This window comes from Sorex fumeus, unplaced genomic scaffold (genome assembly GCF_029834395.1).
Source record: "Sorex fumeus unplaced genomic scaffold, SorFum_2.1 ptg000007l, whole genome shotgun sequence".
Classification (NCBI taxonomy): Eukaryota; Metazoa; Chordata; class Mammalia; order Eulipotyphla; family Soricidae; genus Sorex; species Sorex fumeus.
The window spans coordinates 61,292,566-61,315,336 of NW_026606064.1; the positions used below are offsets into that span (position 1 = coordinate 61,292,566).

General features: G+C 41.3%; 1 protein-coding gene across 1 annotated transcript in view; it reads right to left on the reverse strand.

The window, feature by feature from the left end:
• Positions 1–22,767, reverse strand: part of YME1L1 (YME1 like 1 ATPase) — a 36,967-nt gene extending 14,200 nt beyond the window's left edge. Inside the window, exons 1-9 of the mRNA XM_056136184.1 lie at positions 22,567–22,767; positions 19,852–19,983; positions 15,048–15,210; positions 12,461–12,559; positions 10,598–10,707; positions 7,912–8,062; positions 7,437–7,520; positions 4,591–4,673; positions 55–145 (exon numbers count right to left, since the gene is read on the reverse strand). Of these exons, the coding sequence (XP_055992159.1) occupies positions 55–145; positions 4,591–4,673; positions 7,437–7,520; positions 7,912–8,062; positions 10,598–10,707; positions 12,461–12,559; positions 15,048–15,210; positions 19,852–19,983; positions 22,567–22,599 (946 nt within the window). The 5' untranslated portion in view covers positions 22,600–22,767. The remainder of the gene's footprint in view (positions 1–54; positions 146–4,590; positions 4,674–7,436; positions 7,521–7,911; positions 8,063–10,597; positions 10,708–12,460; positions 12,560–15,047; positions 15,211–19,851; positions 19,984–22,566) is intronic.
• Between the last annotated feature and the right edge of the window lie 4 nt (positions 22,768–22,771).

Here is a 22,771-nt window from a genome sequence, read left to right on the forward strand (position 1 = left end):
ATCAACTTTGTAAGTTTGAAGTTATAACCAAAACTTAAATAAAAATCAACTTACCTTTTGGGAGTTTACCTCCAAGTACAGTAAATTTTTGTGGATTTTTCAAGAATTCAACAACTTCCTGTAATTCTTGTTTGGCTTCCTCCACCTAGAGTAAAAATACTTAGCAAATAACTTGAAGTAAATGTGAAATTATCAAGGCAACCTCTTAGGAGGGTAGGGGAGATGCCTAGATCACCCATGACCCCAGAGTTAGGGAAGAGAAGGACAGGAAGGGAATGAAAGTGAGGAAGGAAGAGGCAGACAGGAAGTAATGGGGAAGGGGTAGGGGGGCAGGGGTTAAAAGTCTTGGGTACATCACCCCCCCAAGCACCATCAGAAGTGATCCCTGAGCCAGAATAAGTGATCCCTGAGGACTACCAGCTGTAGTCCAAACACAGAGACTCTGAACCCCCCGAAAGAGTGCACCCCCAAACAGGCTAGGGGTGGGGAGTAGGGGTGAGAGGGAACCTAGGGACACTAGCGAAGTTGACACTGGTGGCGGTGATGGTACTGGAACATTGTATGCCTGAAACTAAACCATGAATAACTTTGTAAACTCTGGTGTCTTAACAAAAGAAGAAAATTAAAACAAACAAAAAACCCTCAATGGGTGACACTGTCAGGCACGCTGAAGTAAATTCAGCAGTCCATGGGACTAACCAGTCTCCCCCCACCTCCCAACTCAGAACTTGAAATAAAACCTGTTTTTACTTCAAAACACATTAAGTATGTTTATTATCTACAATAAGCCCTTGAAATGATTAAGACTAGGGGTCTATGTGAATACATAGTTGTAGAGATTTGTGGAATTTTTACCTATAACTGAGTAGGGGCTGGAGTGATAGCACAGCAGGTTGGGCATTTGCCTTGCACCTGGCTGACCCGGGTTCAATTCCTCCATCCCTCTCGGAGAGTCCAGCAAGCTACCGAGAGTATCCCGCCCACACAGCAGAGCCTGGCAAGCTCCGAGTGGCGTATTTCATAGGCCAAAAACAGTAACAAGTCTCACAAAGGAGACATTACTGGTGCCCGCTCGAGCAAATTGATGAATAGGAGGACAGTGCTACAGGGCAACTAAGAAGAAAGCTTCACTTTTTACCCATTTTTAAGTTTATGTAAGTACTGAAAACTCCATAGGGACTCACTCAATATTTCAATAGGAAACAGCAGAGAAGGCATTATGAAATGTAGCAAACTGGCTTCCTTCCTCAAGAAAAACTATACTAGACTTAATACGTTGGGTATTGCTACAGTGCAAGACTACTCTGAAATCCTTTAACCCAGAGATTGTCTTAGAACACCTCATTCTCAGGGCTATTATTTATGTACATAATTAAATATCTAAGTTAGAAAGAATACAATTTTCCTACTTCGCATACAATTCGAAGTGCAATTAGCCTAATGTAAAACTACAATCATCTGCAACCTCATGTCAGATTGTATTAGGTAATTCTCAGTGGGAAAAAAAAAAACTACATTAGGTGGGGTTAAAAAGAACTACCCAGGAAGAAGCATTAAAAAAAAAAATCAAACTGAAACATGAAATGGGACAGAAGAGTACACTGTGAATGGCATTTGCTTCGCATCTAGCCAGCCCCAGTTCCATCCCCAGCACCAGACAAGCGTCCCTGAATACCGCCAGGATGACCCCTGGTAGAGAGCCAAGAGCGAGCCCTAAGCACTGTCCGGTGTGGTCAAAAAAAACAAACATAAAATAATTTCTCAAAAAAATTTTTGAAATAAATATTAAATGCATGACTTAAATTTCTAAAAATATTTCCCAATGATTTTCATGGTCATACAATGAGCAAAGAGGCCTGGAATGCTATTAGAAAGTTATTAAGTTGTAGAAGTTCCCTAAACTGTTTATCAAATTAATAATTCAAAGTTCATATACACTAAGAGACATAAAGCGCAAAAGGCTCAAGCACCTGCTTTGAATGTATTAAATCAGGGTCTGGCCTGTTTCCCTAAGCACAGACAGAGCACTGCCCGTGTGGCCCCCAAATAAATAAAGTGTTTAGTAAGGGCCAGAGATACAGTTCACGAAGTAGAAGCACATGTCTTGCTCATGCCTAAGTCCTGGGACCATAAGAAAGCCTGGCCTGTCACTCTGAGCAATACCTAGTGTGGCCCACATAGGCAATAAAAGTTTTTCTAAAGGAGCCGGGGGGCTGGTGAGACGCTCAAAGGGCTGGAGTGACTGAGTACATGATTCCCAATCACCACCAAGCAGAGTGCCAGGAGTAACTCCTAAATCACCACTGGTTTTGACCCCAAAACAAATAAAAAATGAGGGTCCGGGAAGAAAGTTTAAGTGACAGAGCACATATAAGCATATATGTGAGGCCCCAAGTTTTATTCCCAGCATTATATGAGTTCCAGAACACCACCAAGTATGGCTCTGGTGAGAATGTCTCCGAGGCTGGTCCCTGTGTTTTTAAAAAAGAATAATTTAGGCACTTCTCTGTGCTCTCCTCCCTAGCCAGTTAATCACCTTTTCTCCCTAATCAGATTCTGTTAGCTTGTAAGATCAGATCCTTCTAAGGACACTGAACTTGGGGCTGGAGCAATAGCACAGCGGGTAGGGCGTTCGCCTTACAAGCGGCCAACATGGCCGACCCGAGTTCGATTCCTCCGCCCCTCTCGGAGAGCCCGGCAAGCTACCGAGAGTATTCGATATGCCAGACACAGTAACAACAAAGTCTCCAATGGAGACATTACTGGGCCCGCTCGAGCAAATCGACGATCAACGGGAGGGCCTTTACCTTTACCTTACCTTAAAGCAATGTCTTTTCTGTATGGACACAGGAAGACAGTTAATATTATGCTTTGTAATTTGGGAGTTGATTGACTCCAAATAATATTTACTCCTGGGCATCTGCTTTCTTGACTCAGTTGCCCTTAGTTCCTAGCACTCCAAAAGCAGGGTCCCGACGAGGGACTGAATGGAACCAAGGGCAAGCTGTGAACTACCCTGGGCCAGGCCAAAGTGCCACGATACTCAACTATAAGTTGAGAGCATGATCATGGACAAATGCTGTCATGATCCAAAAGTAAGTAACGACAAGACTAGGACTCTGCTGGGGCTAGGAATACTAACCTGGCCTGAGGACTGTGGAATATATAGTGAGATGTCCTCAGGAAGAACCAAACTGTAAGTTTATATCTCTTACTGTGCTCATACAAAATGACATTGCTAGAAATATTGGAAGTAGATTTACTACAACTATTTAAGTAGATTACCAGCTGAGGAAAGAACACAATCTTGTTGGGATCCCACCCTTGATTGGGATCTCCTAGTAATCTGGAACAATCTCTTTAGATGAGATTTTCTCCTTGAGTTAATCTCCTGGAGGAGTGGTCTTATCTCTCTTTGCTGATTTGTTAATGTTCAACCCACCTTTGTGTCACCACCCTACGTGATTGCTATATAAACTAAGACTGTAAGCTCGGAGGGAGCTTGGGCTCGAAAGAGCAACAAGGCTCAGTCTGAGCAGGAGGCTGAGGCTGAGGCTGAGGCTCAGGTTCGGGCTCAGGCTTGGGACTCAAGAGGGCAGAGTCAGAGGTGCGAGTGAAGATTGGAATAAACTACAATTGATACCGACCAGCCTGACCCTCGTTCATTCCTTCGCCTGCCCATCGCCATCGACCTCCCTGGGGTGGGGGAAACGGCTCGAGACTACCAAACGTGGGCGGCGGGAGAGAACGCCACTGGAGCTTTTGAAAACACACAGCCAGGTATGGCCCCAAACCAAAAACAAAACGAAACAAAACAATCCAAAAACTCAAAGCAGGCTAAGTTGGTATATGTGACAAGACAGGATAATAGTTACTTGGGATGAGAAGGTATAATAACTTGAAAGAAATGCTAGGCTCCGATAATGGTTGTTTTTTTTTTTTTGGTGGGGGGGGCAAAGGCTTTGTAAGGAGCATACCTCACTGAGTGATATAAGCTGAAGATCGTCAGAACCCTTTCTTACTTCACTGAACTTGCTAAGCTGGATTATTAATCTAAATAGTTGAAAAACAGCCAAAGTAAAGAGATGCATAGGTTGGGTGGGAAAGCACAGGGACTTTCCAAACTTTTCATTGTTTACCAACTCAGGAGTTCCCTAAACCTTACACTGCGGAATATTTACGGGGGTTTCCATTAGATACATACAATGAATTAATTAATTCCAATTCCAGCGTGTCTCCTCTCGTCAGAGAAAATTCTATGCTTCTAATTGCGGTATGATATTCCTGGTGACCAGTTCCTATCCTGAAGCTGTCCAGAAGCCCACCCAGTGTGCCCTCATTAGACAAAAGCACTATCACCAAGAAAATCCCAAAGGACTGAGGAACTCTTGTGACAGAAATCTGGGTCAAAGAGCAAACGGCTGATTAAAATGTGCTAATGAGCTCATCACTGAGGATACCACAGGGGTTTTAGCTCTGTATAAGAAACGGGAGTGAGGAACAGGATGTGAGACCAACATACACATTTTCTATTATTTCACACAGTTATCTTCTACAAATAGGTATGTTAGGGTGAATGTCTAAACTCACTCCTTTAACATGTTCGAAGGTGACATTTTTCATCTGGACAGGATCAACTGCAGAATCCAACCCCGTTGTTGTCCGGAATCGAACTAACAGGAAGAAAACAAACAAACAATATACATAATTTCCTCTAGCGGGCCCAGTAACGTCTCCATTGTTACTGTGTTTGGCATATCGAATATGTCACGGGTAGCTTGCCAGGCTTTGCTGTGTGGGCAAGATACTCTCAGTAGCTTGCCGGCTCTCTAAGAGGGGCGGAGAAATTGAACCCAGGTCGGCTAGGTTGGCTGCATACAAGGCAAACGCCCTACCACTGTGCTATTACTCCAGCCATGATAAAAAACACCAAATTTCAATTACCTTTTGTTTAAAAGGCATTAAGAAATCAAATATCTCTACTCATATACATATACATTAAGTCAAAGTGAGTAGCAGAAACAAGGTCTTCTGAATTTCAAATCAAGCTCAAGGAACATTATACTCTATATTAACATTAAAAAGTTTGTGCGTTTCTTTTAAAACAATAAGTCTCCTGGCCCCGCACCTGGCTGTCCTCGCCGGGCCCCCTTGGAGGGGAGCGGGTTGAGTTTCCCTCCCCGCCCCAACCAGGGCTCCGGCAGCCGAAGACCTCCAGAACCAGCCACCACCACGCTGAGACCACTCTCCACACGCATGAAGGTACCAGCAGAGGAACAAAGGCATGCAGGTCCCGGGGCTGAGATCTCCAAGCCTGCTTGGATCGGGGCTGAGCATCCTCCACCCAGATCCTCCATATTCCAGGAGGCAGGGGTTACACCCACCAACTGGCCCCCTGACGCTGTGTAATCCCATCAACATCTTATCATCTCATTCCTACTTTGGACAAACTGGCAGGCTACCGAATGTAACCTGTCCACACGGCAGAGTCTGGCAAACTCCCCGTGGTGTACCCAATATGCCAAATAACATTAACAATGATGGGTCTCATTCTTCTACCCCTGAAAGAGCCTTGAATATGGCACTTTTAAAAAAATCTCAGGGCTAGGATGAAGGAGACGTTACTGGGGCCTGCTCGAAGCAATCGACGAACAACAGGATGGTCGTGATCGTGATCGTGATTAAAACGATTATTTTCCTCTTTACAATCTGATGATAGAAATCTTAAACCAACAGTTCTGAAGGCCAGTGAAAATAAAAATCAATTAAGAAATGGATTACAGGGCCGGACAGTATAACAGGTAAAAGGTTCTTGCCTTCTCAGGCATCTGTCTTGAGTGGCTTGCCTGAAAATGACTCCTTTGGGGCTGGGTGAGGCACACCCAGCCATGCTCAGGGCTTATACCTGGCTCTGTGCTCAGTGATCACTCCTGTTGAGATCAGGGGACCAAATGGGATATTGGAGATCAAACCTGGGTCAGCTGCGTGAAAGATAAATGTTCTACCCACTGCATTATCATACCTCCACCCCCAAACTCATGTTCCTAATTGTACATCTATTTTTCTCTCTCAAATTAACCAATCATAAAAAAGAGTAAACATGACCAAAACTTATGGTGGGTGAAAAACTATTGGAAGCACTTAAACATGATATTATCACTTCATTTTTTTAATGGAATAATATTTAGAAAATATGATAAGCGAGTGAGTCCCACAAAGGAAATTATGCTCACAGCTGTGATGTGGACAACTCTAGAATGAAATCTGCTAACTTGATTTTTAAAATTAATTCTGGAGGCTGGGCAGATAATACAGCAAGTGATCCTGGGTTTGATCCCTGCACCACGTATGGTACCCAAGCCCCACCAGGAGTATCCCTGACCACAGGCCTACTGTAAATCATAAGTGCCTCTAGGTGTGGCCCCAGGCCCCAATACAAAAAAAAAAAAGAGCCAGAGAGATAATACAAAGGGTAAGGCTATTGCCTTGCACACAACAGACCTGGGTTCAATCCCCAGTAATTCTTATGGTCTCCCAAGTCCACCAGGAGTGATCCCTGAACTCAGAGGTAGGAAAAAGCCCTGAGTATTATGAGGTATGGCCCCAAAGTTCCCCCCTCCAAATAAATAAAAATTACCCCAGTAAAATACCCCCAGCAGTACCCAGGACTCCCAGCACAGTGCTCTTAGGTAACTCACAACAATGCTCAGGGAACTACAAGGCGCCAGATAGCAAAGCTCCCACATGCAATGCAAGTGCTCAAGACTCTGAGCTACCTGCCTGGTTACTTAATTTTCAGTCTGACAAACTGAAAAAATACAGAACTTATTCGAGGTAAATTTAAAAGTAAATTTAAATTTTATATTTTTTGAATACTGCCCTTATAAAATTCTTCTACAGTCTTTTAATTAGGTTTCTGAATTAAATGGGTAACATTTTATAAAAATCTGTGAAAGCATTATCAGGATATAAATTAACATTTTCAACCTAACAAATTCACTAGAGCTTTAACAGGATGTTATTTTCGCAAACTAAGAAAAGCTCTGAGGTTAGAGCGACAGCCCAGAGGCTAAGCATGCAAGAGACCTGGGTACAATGCCCAGCACCTACACTATCTCTGGCACTTCCCAGAATCAACCCTGCCTGCCCCAAGTGCCACTGGATTTATTCCCAAAAACAAAAGATAAAAATACAATGTTCTTTTCTAGCATTAAAACTTTTGAACAATGTAAACATAAGCCCTCTGACTTATGCAAATAGCATAAAGTTAACAACAGGAAAATGTATAAAACCTCAAACTGAACCATTTGAGAAGTCTTGATTTAATAAAAGATCTAGATCCTAGAATGAAATTAATGCCTTATTCTATTTTAAACAGACGATAAAAGATGCAAGTTTTTTTTTAAAGTAACGAAATAAGTAAAACGATTCCTTACCAGATAAAAATGGGTTTTTTAGGAGTCCATATATGCCAAGTAGAAGCAGAACAAAAAGAATCATCCGAGTCCGCCTTAGAGAGTCTGTAGGAAAAGGAAATAATCTTAAGTCAATGACATCAATGAGAACGGGCAACTCAATGAACTGCAGTATTGGGTGACTGGGAATAATCGTGCTTCATCATATGCTATTTTGAAAGCAGGCATCACTTTGTTAGATAAAACTAGCTTCTTTCCAAAGAGTCTCTTCAAAATTGGAGGGAGTCTGGGGCCAGAACAATAGCACAGCGGGTAGTGCATTTGCCTTGCACGCAGCAGACCCAGGTTCGATTCCCAGCATCCCATATGGTCCTCCGAGCACCACCAGGAGAGATTCCTGAGTGCATGAACCAGGAGTAACTCCTGTGCATCTCTGGGTGTTATCCAAAAAAAAAAAGAGCAAAAAAAAAAATTGGAGGGAGTCAAATCAACTTACCATTGGTTTTTTGTGTTAGTGCTTGAGCTTTCAGAAAACCCTCTGCAAAACCAGTTTTAAATGCATCTTGATGAGCTTCAGGTATATTTTTGGTTTTCATAAGTTTGTCCAAATTTTCAACATCTGATCCTCTGTCCCTTAAGAGAAATCCCTATATATACAAACACAACAGTACTGATGACTATATAACTTTTAACACAAGAAAACTACTCACAAAAAAAGTTATTAAAATTCTAAGATTAAGTTTTTTTGATCAATATAAAGATTAGACACCTCAACAAAAGATCATTTAATCAATGCCCTGGAAATGATCCCTGGCCCTTGTATCTGATTCAATCAACATAAGCTCCATAAGAGCACTACTTCCAGTGCTAGGAATTTATGTAGGTAGTTCAACTGGTAATGTGTATGCCTCACATGTATGAAGTCCTAGGCGTATTCTCCCACCACCCACACCACCCACACAGAAAAACAAAAGTGAACACTGCTCTGAATATAGGTGACAGGTTGACTCTGAAAAACTTGATGGTCATATTATCTATCTCTGCTAGAGGTAAAATATAGCATTTATTAAGTTTATTCATATAGTCCAGCCTACAGAAATTCTGAAAATCTGAAGATAGTCAGGAATCTAAAAGACTTTAGTCTATCTGGGGGTGATAGATAAAATATAATGAATGCTCCTGATATCATCTTGATATTGTGTTAAAAGTACTAGGTATGGTGACAAGTACTACCTAAGAAAAAATGGACAACTAAACCATAGAAAAAAACAGAATGAACCTGTCAGAAGCATAAAATAACTTTTAGTGTTCAAGAAGTGCAAGCAGTGTGTGTGTGTGTGTGTGTGTGTGTGTGTGTGTGTGTGTGTACAGTGTGGTACTGGGATTTAAAGTGAGGGTCCCACATATGCAAGGCAGATGCTCTACCACTGATCTACATTTGTGGACCAAGCAATCTTAAAACATCACTTCACTATGGGGAGAAATATAGGGGGTGCAAAGTGAGTGACACGCTGGGAGATGAGAACAGAAAAATGGTAGGTACAGGTCAAATGATAAAATGTCCTATGCAGCATGGCAGAATACAACAAACCAGAGGAATCAAATTATTACTTTCATATATTTTAGACAGACTGGCAGGTGGCAGTCTGAAGAAAAGAAAAGGAAACTAAGATTTAGGCAAGAAATGGCTAAAGTCTGCTGAAAGTAGACTCAGGACCAAACATGATGGCCTCTAAGTATCTATCTGTATTGCAAATTATAAAGCCCCAAATAAGAGAGTAAGGATTGTACTGTCACAGAGGCAGGGAATGGGATAGGGTGGGGGTGGCAGGAGGGACTCAGGGAACAATGGTGGTGGAAAATGTGCACTCACGGTGGAGGATGGGTGCTCGAACACTGTGTGACTGAAACCTGTCACTGTCACTGTCCTCCTGTTGTTCATCGATCTGCTTGGGCGGGCCCAGTATCCTCTCCATTGTGACAACTGTTACTGTGTTTGGCATATTGAATATGTCATGGGTAGCTTGCCAGGCTTTGCCGTGCAGGCGAGATACTCTCTGTAGCTTGCCGGGTTCTCCAAGGGGACGGAGGAATCGAACTCGGGTCAGCCATGTTGGCTGCGTGCAAGGCAAATGCCCTACCCACTGTGCTACTGCTCCAGCCTGACTGAAATCTAATCATGAAAGTTTGTAATGTTTCTTGTTTCTTAAGAAAGAAAAAAAGAAAGAAAGAAAGAAAGAAAGAAAGAAAGAAAGAAAGAAAGAAAGAGAGAGAGAGAGAGAAGGAGTGGGAGGGAGGGAGGGAGGGAGGGAGGGAGGGAGGGAGGGAGGAAGGAAGGAAGGAAGGAAGGAAGGAAGGAAGGAAGGAAGGAAGGAAGGGCTATAGTCTATCTACACAGTGGGATCTGGACTGAAGAGATTTCAGAAATATTTCCAAAGGACGGGGGATAGCTCAGAAGGCTGGAATGCAAGTCTAGCGTGCAGCACCCTTGGGAGGCCCTAAGGCCCTAAACAAACAACAACAAAGAACTACAGAATTTTAGTGATGAATGTGGCAGGAAAGATGAACAAATCTAGGGTGACTTAGATTTCTAGCCAGGGCCAATGTTGCCTATGAACATGAAGAATACATAAGCAGGAGTACACTGGTAGGGGGAAAGAAATCAGAGGGAAATGTCTAAAAGGTGAGTAGAGAGACGAATTTGGTGCCAAGAATTGTAAAAAATTACACATAAATAGAAAACGAAGGAGGAAATCAGACAACAAAAAAAGTCAGGTACTAGGGCTGGAGAGGTAGTACAATGGATAGGGCACTTGCCTTACACTCAACTGACCCAAGTTCGATCCCCAGCATTCCGTATTGTTCCCTGAGCAACCCCAGGAATAATTCCTGAGTGCTGAGCCAGGAGTAACCCCTGAGTACCACTGGATGTGACCCAAAACAAACACAAACAAAAAAGTCAGATCCTAAAGAGACTAAATTATTTTAATAAGCTGACAACTGCTTCTTTGCTTGGGTTTTTTGGGCCACACCCAGCTGTCTCTGCACTGTTTCCCCGCTTGGAGAACAGGGCTTTGCTGCCAGGACAGCCCAGAGCACTTGCGGGACGAGAGAAGGAAGCTTGCTCCCCGTGTGTCTGCTCTCCATTGGGAAGCTGCTTTTCTGAGAAGAGGTTTCATTACCTTGACAAAAGATGGAGTTATGTGCTGGGCTTCTGCTAGTCTTTCAGAGGTGGACTGCAGGCGTCGCGTCCTGGATTTCAAAGTTTTAAAGCCCCGGGACTGTATGAAAACTTAATAAAATAATATCACATTAACTTCTTTTTGTATGTTTTTCTAAGAAAACTACCTAAAATATTCTAACACCATACCTATATATTCCTGTGGATCTTAGTTCTTTGCTCCCCGTACTTCAATACTGTTTCATCCATAAAAACTTCTCATTCTTTTTTCTTCTTTTTGTTTTTTTTTTTGGCTACATGCGCTGTATTCAGGGCCTACTTCTCACTGTGTACTAAGGGGTCACTCCTGGTGGTACTCAGGAGACCATACGGGAAGCTAGGGGCTAAATCTAGGTGGGCTGCGTGCTATATTCTACCCGCTGTACTATCTCTCCAGCCCCAACATCTCATTCTTTTAAAATTTTCTTCAATATTAATGCTTAATTATTTTATTTCCTACCTCACTTTCTAACAAACTATAAAATGTCCTTAACATCAGCCTGTCTTTAACCCCAAAATTTTTATATGCAGATTTTCACTGTGGTTCATCTCTAATGTAATTGTAATTCTGGCTTTTATTTTTTTTTGTTTCATGGGTCAGACCCAGCTGAGTACAGGGGGCTGCTCTTAGCAAGGCTCAGAGTACCTATATGCTCAGGGATGAAACCAGGCTGGCACATACAGGCATGCACCTTAACCCCTGTACTATTGCTCCAGCCCCCGAATCATGTTCTAATAAAATATTAAGACATTCTTAGCATCTTAATATACGGTGCATTTCAGTCTTACACAAATATTTAAAAACGCATTACTTTTAAATAGTCTGTCCTCTAATCACTTCTTCTGGGTATTATAAAACTATTCCATCTGAAAGAATTACCAGTCTCAACCTCTGCTCAACCTGGTGCTATGAGTTTTCCTTAAATATATGGAGAATCTTGCTAATTCATTTATTTGTAAGAACAAACACAGTGACCACTATTGACAAGAGAAAGGCTTCCTTACAACTACCAGGGTGTTTATTTACACTAAGACTAGTTAATGTGTACTTAAGGTGAGTAAGCAAAATACCTTCAGTTTATGACATAAGATCAAAGTAATCTAGGGCAATGTCTTATTTCTTTCTTTGACTGTCAATGCTCAAACTAACAGTCTTCAGAGGCAGACTATCAATACACAAACATCTCCCTTTATTACTAAGATGTCTTATCAACTAGTCTGAAAGTCAATCTCTTGGAAATCTTTTGTTAACCAACCCAGAGTCGACTGTTATTGACTTGGAACTAGGACTTTTCTTATGTTGTACTGGAACTACTTAATAATTCTATTGTAAGTTCCATAAAGAAACTGGTATCTTTTTTATTTATAATGATCACTAATACCTATTTAGTGTTTCATAATAATTTATCGAATAAATAACAAGTGAAGACACTTTATTTTGCTATCATACTGATATCAGGTATTTATGACAGTTCTCAAAATTCTTGGCAGTAATGAAACCTGTTACCATAAGTTTTTGCACAATTATACTTTTACAACAGGATTTTGAAAATGACGAGCTATAAATATATGTGCCCAATTTTTTAAAAAGGAGAATAAATGGTTCCCTAATATAAATAGTATTCTATTTTTGGTGGTACTTCAGCACATTCAAAATAAGCTATTTTATACTTGCCACTTAATTAGACACTCCAAAAAAATCAATTAATAGAACTTGAAGTTCTACTGAGCTACAAATTAATGTTGATAATCATTAACAGAATTAATAAAAACAAATTACATTATAGAAGGTTTTTTTCACCAAAATAAAGTTGTTGCTTTATACCTGGCCAGTACTGAAGATCTGAACAGATACTTTTCAGAGTTCTTGAGTGCTGTTTGTACAAGCAAGAGGAACGAAGAGTACCAAACATATCTAGGTAACCTGGAAGAAAATTAAAAAAAAAAAAAGTATATATTGTAATTGCAAGCATAAAAAAACTACAAGAAATCAAATTTTACTAAATATTAGAAAAAACAAAATATACCCTTTGCCTTCTATCTACATATGTCTGCTTTTATAAATGATTTAAATCACTGCTAAATACATACATTAGTTTCTTACATTATCTTTTTTATCTGCATTTAACTGCCAATTAAATTCAACTCAAAGAAATACAAAACATATATACTCAATTTAAGTTAGTTTAAAACATAAAAAGATAGAGAGCCACCATTCCTTAGAGAATTATAAAAATGTGCTAAGAAACATAAAAAGCAGAGTTACTACGGACTTTTTAAAGATCTGCAGGTGGGTCACTGAGATAGTACAGTGGGTAGGTCACTTGCTTTGCATCCAACCAGGATTTCATACCCAGGATCCCATATGGTTCCCTGAGCCCACCAGGAGTGATCTCTGAGTGGAAAGCCAGGGTAAACCCTAAGCATTTCAGGTATGGTCCCCAAACAAACCTCCAAACATTTATTATAACAAAGGTAATAAGAGAAGTTTTACTCTGATTCTTCATTTAACTTATTTTATCTGATCCTTCAAAATGACAGAGGAGTTACTCTTCAAACTTTATGGGGGAAAAAAAGATGATTTGCAGAAACAATCACCATAGTCACTCACGGAGAGAATTACGTTTCATGATTTTAATCACCATGGCGCACCCTTTTCTTCTCAAGTCACTTATTTTGGAGGGGGGGAGGGGTAGTGTATGGCTGCAGAGGGCACTTTGCAGGTACAGCCCAGGAGGTCCAGGGCCAGTCTCAGGGCTAACTCAGCCCAGCACTGTGGGTCGACAATGAAGTGCTCCTCGGTGCCCAGGGGTGCTGGGGCCACCAGGGCCACAACCTATGATGCTGAGAAGTCATGCAGTGCCGGGGATCAAACTGGGGACCCAAGCATGCCGGACATATCTAGTCATCTCACTCTCCCAGCCCTGAGCCTCACTCCTTGCTGCTATACTTCGTAGCTGCTCTCAGGAAGAGAGCAGTAGAGCACAAAAAAGGAATACAACCAAAGGAGACTATCAGTCCTTATCTTCAATCTCAAAAGCTTTTTTCTCACTCTGGTGCTCAAATGAGTTTTAGGATGAGGCCTTTATCATACGTCCTTATATGAAATAAAGAAAAAAGAATGCAGGATGAGTAAATGAATTATGTTTATGTCACAGAAAGCTTCAGATCAAACGTTCACAAAACAATTCAAAGCTGCCCATTTGTTTCTAGACTTTCATACTTCTTTCATTTTATTCTTATTATCTGTTTTTAAAATCTGTCCTACCATCAGTATAAAACAGACTAAACACTTTGTAAGTACCATCCAAAATGAAAGTCAAGTTGACATTCTTTTCAACAAACTGCTCACCAGATAGTTATGATTCAAATAAAAATATATGTAGACATTCTGCAAAAGAAGGAACCATGATTATTATTTCATTGTATTCTCAGAGATTTATATATTGCCTTGAAATCCATTCAGATTTATTATGTTTAAAACAACATTCCACTATTCTATATGCTATGTATTAAACCATATCTCAAAATCTTTTTATTTTTCTCACTCTAGAACTCAAGTGAGGTCCAGAGTGAGGTCTTTATCATATTGCCCTTATATGAAAAAAAGAATGAATATAAGTGAATGAATTATGTTTATATAAAGTAGGCAAAATTATAGTTTATATTAGATACTAAAACAAAACAGACATTAGTGGGAAAACTAGTGAATAGATTTTACTTTGGAAAAATCAAAATAAAGTGTTTAGTTGAAAGTATTCTGGTTAAAAAAAAAAAGAAAGTATTTTGGGGCTGACGATATAGCTCAAAGGACTACTGTTCAAACTCTGCATGCAGGAAGCCCAGGTTTAATGCCCAAAGCATCATCAGGAGTGACCACTAAACAATGTGCCAGGCTAGCTATAGCCCCCATAAGAAAAAAATTAACAAAAAAGCACACTACTTCTTAATGTCCCATGACTATGTAAGTCAGATCTTCTTAAATTTTTTCCATTCATAGTTCCTTTTACATGAGAAATTTTTATGCCTTATGGTTTGTAGGTATGTAAAAGAGGTATACAATTCAAACATTTATTCAATAAATGAATAAGCCATACAGAAATTAAAATTTAAAAACTGTTTCTAAACGCTCCACCCACTCAGTTATTTGAGCTCAGGTGCAACTACAATTGCTCCCCAGTTCAAGAAGCTAGAATGGTAGTACAATGTTGAAGCTAGTGGAACTTAAGTATTTCTGCAACTTTTCTATAAATTTGAAATCAATTCCATTATAAAAAGTTATCAAGGTGGGAGAAAGGGGAAGCAGAAACAACAGGAAAAAACTTAGTACATACTAAGTATTAGTAAACTGCATTCACTGTAATTATCAATAGTATAAAAACGGCTAGTTTTACAAAAAAATATTAACTTACCATATTTATTTTCAAAGAAGGATTGTGCAGAGACGTGTGATGTATGCCAATGGGAAGAGGCATTTTTGCTTTTACAAAATCCAGGAAGTAGACTGTCTACCAGTTGATCAATTTGCCCAATTTTTAATTCAGATAATCCTAGGTCCCTTAAGTTAAGTACAGACTGAAAAAGATTAATTAACAATATAAACATTAATGCTACCAAGTTACTAAAATTCAATAGTATTTTATCAGTTAAAATCACAGATAAAAAAATTCTAACAGAGAAATAGTAAAATGGGTATGGCACTTGTCCTGCCCATGGCTGACTTGGGTTCGATTCCCAGCATCACCCTGAGTCTCCTCAGGAGTGATCCCTGAGCAGAGGTAGTAGCAAGCCCTGAGCACTGCTAGGTATGGTCCTCAAAGAAAATAAAGCATCAAAAATCGAATGGGCCAGAGAGGTAGTTCAGGATTATGGCTCTTGCCTTCCATGCAGTCAACCCTGGTTCAAACGTTGGCACCAGGTTCATACAATTCACCAAATGCCACTAGGAGTGATTCCTAAGCACAAAGCCACGGTAAGCCCTGAACACAGCCCGGTGTGACCCAAAATCAAAACAAATCTAACAAATGCTATTGTGTTGTTGTTGGTTTTGGGTTTGTTTTTAAGGCGGGACACTCCTCTAAGCAGCACTCAGAATCCAGGAGCCTCTCACAGTGATTTGGCTCTATATACCAAGACTTCAAAATGGAAATGCAAATCCTTAGCAAAGAGAATAATCTCCTTACTTATAGGGTGTTAGGTCCTAGGAACACAGAAATAAGGTACACATAGACATGATCATTGTCACTCAACATGGAAACTGCCACAACAGAGATAACACAGAAATACAAAAACTGGTAGGAGAATACAGAACAGAAAGCAAAAAATTCCCTGGTTTACGTAAAGCTTCACTAAAGTGACAATACTCAAAATGATGGGAAGGAAGACTTAAGAAAAGGGAGGAAGTCATCAAAGGGTCAGAGCAATGTTCAAACTATAATAAAAGGACAGCGAACGTAGGCAAAGTTAGAATCTTGTTTGATTTCAATTCTGGAATAGTTTTATAGGAAGAACACAGAAAAACGAGATGAGAGAAGACTGGTGGGTAACAGGAAAATGATGAATCTAACCTACATCATGACCAAAAGAAGATGCAAATAACAAATCCTAGACAATAGCTATTCTACAAAACCAAAATAGAGACTGAGAGGGCAAGATTCCAGATGGATGTGCCAGTTATCAATCTGTTTCCTCTGAACTATTCTCGCCTCTTGTTCACATCATGCATGTGGGTATGTGCCCTTTGAATTGTGTATGCTTTGCCAGCTGGCACAACACTCAGCTTTGTCAGGAGGGGGCCAGGGAGGGAGACAGAGTGTGTGTGTTGGGGGGGGGGGGGGGAGGAGAACACAAGGGTTTCAGTTCCTGGTTCTAGTGCCTTCAAGCAGCAGGCTTCTTGTGGTAGAGTGAGTGTTGGGACAAACAAGCCTCCATGTGGATAGAGTTACACAGAGCCAGGGAGGAAGAGCAGAACAACTGAGGGGGCAGAGAGATCACTCAACACACAAGCATCCTTTGCAGATGGGAGGCTCCAGTTTGATCCCCAGAACCAAATTGTTCCCAACACAACACCAGGAATGAACCCCCATACAAGGTGTGGCCCAAATACAAAAAAGACAAAAAAAAAAAAATAGTAGGGACAACACGTTTAAGGACAATGAAAACTTTTTTTGAGTGAAGCAAGGGCAAGCTCCCCGTGACGTATTGGATATGCCAAACACAGTAACAACAAGTCTCACAATGGAGACATTACTGGGCCCGCTCGAGCAAATTGATGAACAACGGGAGGACAGTGCAGTGCTACTAAGGACAAATAATAGAACCAACAATGGTTTGTTAGAGGTTGAGAGCATCAGCTCTGTATTTGCAGTATTTCTTCTATTTATCGTGTTTTTGGGGGGGTATACCAGTGGTGCTCGGAGGCTGCTCTGGGCTCTGGGCTCAGGAGTCTATAAGTGTGCCAGGAAATCAACCTTGGCTCAGCCAAACACAAAGTAACCACCTATCTCTCCAGTCGGAGACCTTAGTCATAACCTCTATACTGGTTCACTGGATTCAGCTATTTTCCAAGACTGAAAAATACCTTACTACTGTCCAGTAATTTCAATGATGAACAGATAAAAAAACCGAGAGTAAAAACGGCTATTTATAGTAATCAAACAGTGCAAACAGGACTAAGAAGGGTTGGAGAGATAATACAATGGGAAGGGCACTTGCCTTGCACACAAACTACATGGGTTCAATTTTCAGATCCCACATGGTCCCCTAAGTCCCACTAGGAGTGACCTTGGACACAGATCCAGGAACAAGCCCTGAGTACTGCCAGGTGTGGCCCCAAAACAAAACAAAACAAGCAAACAAAATATCCAGGAGACCCAAGAATATAGCTCATACATTTATGCCTCATGTATACCTGGGTCTGATTCCTGACATCACCATACAAAACAATCACACTAATCCCTGGAGCCTCCCTCCAACTCCCTGAATATATACACAACATATATACATATACATATGTTGTGTGTGTGTGTGTGTGCGTTCAGTAAATATCCAGCATGGGACATCGTACAATTAACTGTAAAGCCACTGAAAATACAGAAAATATATAGATTAAGAAATTCAAAAAAACATTGAATAAAGAGATATTAAGGGGCAGTGAGATAGTACTGGTGTTGAGGTGCTTGCCTTACATGGGCCCAATCCAATTCAATGCTTCCCCTACCCACTTTTGAAGCTCTCATAAAAACCTAAGGTGGAATTGAAACCAGCACGTATAATATAGTCCATTATAAAAGTAAAAGACGATGGATGGCTGGAGCAATAGTACAGAGGGGAGAGTGCTTGCCTTGCATGCAGCTGACCCAGGTTCGATCCCTGGCATCCCATATAAAGTAAAGTAAAGTAAAGGCCCTCCCGTTGTTCATCGATTTGCTCGAGCGGGCCCAGTAACGTCTCCATTGGAGATTTTGCTGTTACTGTGTTTGGCATATCGAATACATCACGGGTGGCTTGCCAGGCTCTGCCGTGTGGGCGAGATACTCTCGGTAGCTTGCCGGGTTCTCCAAGAGGGGCGGAGGATATGGTTCCCTGAAAACATCAAGAGTGCTTCCTGAGTACAGAGCCAGGAGTAACACTGAGCATTGCTAGGTTTGCCCCCAAAATAAAATGTACAAGAAGCAAAGTTAGACATAAATATAGAGACAAAGCGTTAATACTGTTATCCCACTAGAATTGGTTTACTGGTGAATTTTAATTCTTTCACCTTTGTCTTTTCCAAAATTCCTAAATAAATGTAATTTTGGTGTATGTGACAGTTTTGTATTTTCTTTTTTTTTTTTTGAAATAAATAGTTTTATTTAGAGGGTTTTTAAGGTGTGTATGGGGGGAAGAGTGAAAGAGTAACGTATTCAAGAGAGAACACGGGCTTCTCCAAGGGTGGAGAGAGCCCCTGCATACATCCTTGCATTAGACAAGAAAGCATGAAAGTACACATCTCAAGAGGGGAGATGCGGGCAACACATGTGCTTGGGCACCACATGTACTCGGCCACGTGGGCCCAAGCAGCACACGGGCTCAGGCAGCATATGCGCCAGTTTTGTATTTTCAATAGGTAAATTCTCTCAAACCATCATTTGGAAGAATGTCACACTAGAAAGAATATGGATTATCCATACAAAAAGGCAAGAGGAACCAGGTGAACAATATAAAAAGAATGACAATTTTTCATTTAACTAAAACTTCAACTATAAAACTAATTGCACAACTCCTGAAGTAAACGTCTTAAATAATAGGGGTTCCACCCAGCAGTTCTGTGGGGGCGTTGGGGGGGTGGTCAAAGGTATTAGTGACAAGGGTTAGGAAGAATAGAACTCAGGGCCTCATACATTCTAGGCTTGTGTTCTACCATTATCTCCCCCATCAGCAAATTTTCTGTATTTTTTCATGGTTTAGGGCCATACTCAGTGAGTACTCATGAGCATATGGAAGGCAAGGACCTTACCACTTCCTGGCCCTAACTCATTTTCAACTACTCCTCTATTGCCACTGTGTTCTGCCTTAACCTCTTATGGCAGCACTAAGAACATACACTATTTGTGGGTTTAAAAAGCTTGGGAAAACAACTACAGATCTTATTCTCTACAAAAGAAAGCATTCTAAGATATATATCTTTTAAAAATAAACTTGTGCAGAGATTCCTATATAGGGAATTCCCCAAAGCCTAGGCCACACTTAGAATTCTGAGAACAGAAAAACTACAGTTTATAGCTTATACATTTCCCGTTCATTTCATGTTAGAGTTAAAGTTCCTATAGGCAGCAGACTATCATTGCTTAGTATTTTCCCTAAGAAATGGGAGGAGGCTGCTATCTAACACTTGTGGGTTTACTGCTACTATTGACAGAAAAGACTAAATAGTATCAGATAATCCAAGACATGAGTACCAAACAGACTCACATCTATTAAATTAAAGAGGCCAGAGAGCCAGAAAAGCAAAGGAGGCTCCTGCCTTGTATGTGGCTGATGATCTGGGTTCCACTTGGGCCCCAGAGCAACAAGAGTGATCCCTGAGCATAGTAAAGAGAAGGCCCGAAGCACAGATAGGCATGAGTCAAAAATAAAAATTGAATTAAATATAACATGATAATGTTAATAAAAGAAAGTAAATTTTCTGTATGTACAAGAAAAGCCAAATCACACAACTGGTGTGCAAATTATTACCTCACTGCTGCAGGCCTCATGTTCAGGGGCTACATCGCGATGCTGGTTTTGAGAAACGGATGTACTGATAGAAACAGATGTGTTTTTGGGTGAGTGAAAGGCATTGATGAGATGGCTTAGAGGAACTGTAACCTGGAAGATAAGGAAAGTTAAAATTAAGCAGTGTATAAAGAAAAAAATCATTTTAGGTTGAGATTTAAAGTTTATAAACAATGTTAAACACACTGGGTCAGAGATATTGCTCAAAGGGCCAGGAGTGTTCTGGAGCAGGGATGTTTTATTTCCAGACACTGACGGTCTCCAGAGCATCCGGGACTAAGCCTCCTTCCCAGTAGAGGCAAGAGCAGCACATCCCCTGCACACCCTCTCCCCTTCCCCCCAGCATTACCAGGTATAGTTGGAACCAAAAGACGTTAAAACATGCTGCATATCTAAACTATACCTTAGAATTTTAAACACTTAGGTTGATTGCCGGTAGGAAAAAAAACTAGTGTGTTATTTTAGGATAGTGAATCAAAATATTATAAACAATATATATTACATAGTCTCAGCAATATAACTTGTAGGAGTTATTCTAAGGAAATAATCTAACATTTGCTTACATATGATTAAATGACAATTTTCATCAAAAGGAAATTAGTGGAAAGCTTAATATCCTCCCACTAGGTGAGTGACTAAACAATAACGCTATAAGACACTCCAGACACTTTAAAAAGGAAAGCACAAAAAAAAAAAACTAAAATGAAAAAAATATTTGAAAAGGAAGCACACCCCCCCTCCAAATTTATAGTTCTAAATCTCCCTACCAAACAATCCAATTTTAAAAGTCAATGTAGGGGCCAGAGAGATAGTACAGCTGGTAAGGTACTTGCCCTGCATGCAGCCAACCCAGGTTTGATCCCCAATATCATGCAGAGGTAGGAGTAACTCCTGAGCACTGTGGATGTGGTCCCCAAACCAAAATAATGTAAGTCAATGTAATCTAAAAGTTTTTTCCAATAGCTTCCTACTCTCCACATCACTGCTCCTAAGACCAAAGCAGATCATGGCCCTTCTCTCGAGACCTTCTACAGCTTTTCTTCCTTATAATAAAAGCCGAAGTCCTATCATTGAACAGAGAAAGTCACCAGGCCATGGTTGTTAATTAGCTCTCTGAACAGTCCCATGTCTGTCGCCTTTACTCTCAGAGTTCCTTTACGAAAGTGAGAGTCGTTTTAGGGCTCACTAGGGCTTCTCTGTGACCAACTTCATCTAGAGGCCAATCCCTCAAGACAATCCGCCCCCATGGCATCCTAAATCACCTCCTTAACACAAAGTTAGTTAAGAGCCAAAGCAGTTCCTTGTGCCTAACAAAACACAAGACACTCCCATTAAAGAATTCGAAGGATTGGACTGGAGAGATAGGACATGCACTTGCCTTGCATATGCCCAACCCACTTAGATCCCCAGCATCCCATATGGTCTCCCTAACACCCCAGGAGAAATTCCTCAGTACAAAGCCAGGAGTAACCCTTGAGCACCGCTGGGTGTGACCCCAAAACTAAACAACAAGAAAAACTTCCAGGAGTTTTAGAAGCGTGCCAAGAAATGGACACAGATCAAATAGTTTTCATCATAGTTTCTCACTAAAATTCCAGCAAGGGATTTTCCCATTTATTTTATTCATTTATTTTATTCAGTCCTTAATATTTAAATTCTCATCTGATATAAAATCCCGTTACTAATTCAAAACCTTACGTATTTTTCCTATTTTGTTCAATTCTGTATCAATGCACTAACACACCTTAGATTATGTAATTTACCTAAAATAAAATGTTTTTACTCATTCAAAATGTTTTTCTCTATTTCATTCAATTCTATATACCAACTCCAAAAATTAAAAAAAAAAGCGTTTGGTAGATACTAAATCTTTGTTGGGTAAAAAGAATAGACGAAATTGCTAAATTGACTCTTACAAGATGCCAGATCTCGGACCATAAGCTTTACCTATCTCTTTTTTACCTACCGACCGAAATCGGAAGGATCAGTCACTATTTTCATTTAATACCAATCATGAATTTATTTCTATATTACTAACTGGTAGCTAGTATTGAAGCGGAATCTGGGATCAGATTACTCCGTTTAGAATCCTTGCTTCTTTACGTGGTAAACAGTGATTTGGACCATGCCACCAAGCGTTACAAGCGTTGGCAGTGCTCATCACGGAAATAGGTAGTACAGGGCGGCCAGGGAGAAGGGTTTTTCAAAACTAGAGGAGACGGGTGATTGGGGAAAAAAAAATTTTTTTTTCAAGCCTCTGGCGGAGGAAAGGTGCAAAGAACCGCCCGGGCTCCCCTCGGGCTGCTCCAGAGGCGTTCCCCACCCCCACTGCCGGCCCCGAACGCCCGCGCCGAACAATGCCTGCCGGATTCCCCCGCAGAGATTCCACGCGAGGTCTCTGCATCGCGCTTCGCATCGCGCCTCGGCTGCCTCGTCAGCCCGGGATGACAAGCCCAGGCCCGGATACGCAGCGCCCTCCGTCCACTCCGGGCTTCCTGGGTCTAGCGGGGGCTGTTTCCTTTGTTTTCGACTCGCAGACTCCCCTTCCGTGAATAATTCCAGCCAGTCTCAGATCTCCGACGAGAACCCCCTCCCACCCCACGCAGGAGGCGACAACCCGCCAGCAGGGCGGGGGGATGGGGAGGGGAAACGGGCAGGATCGGATGGCAGACTCACCTGGGGCTGCACCGTGCTGGACAGGGAAAACATCTCCTTGGGGCCCTCGGCGACCTCGCCCGCCTGCCGAAAACGCCTTTCTGGGGACGGCCCGGCGGGGAGGCGCCGAGCCCTTTTCCACCCCTTCCTCTTCCCCCTGCCCTGCCCCTCACTCTTCCTAGAAACGGAAAATGGCCTCCCCTTCCTCCAGCTGCTGCAACGACAG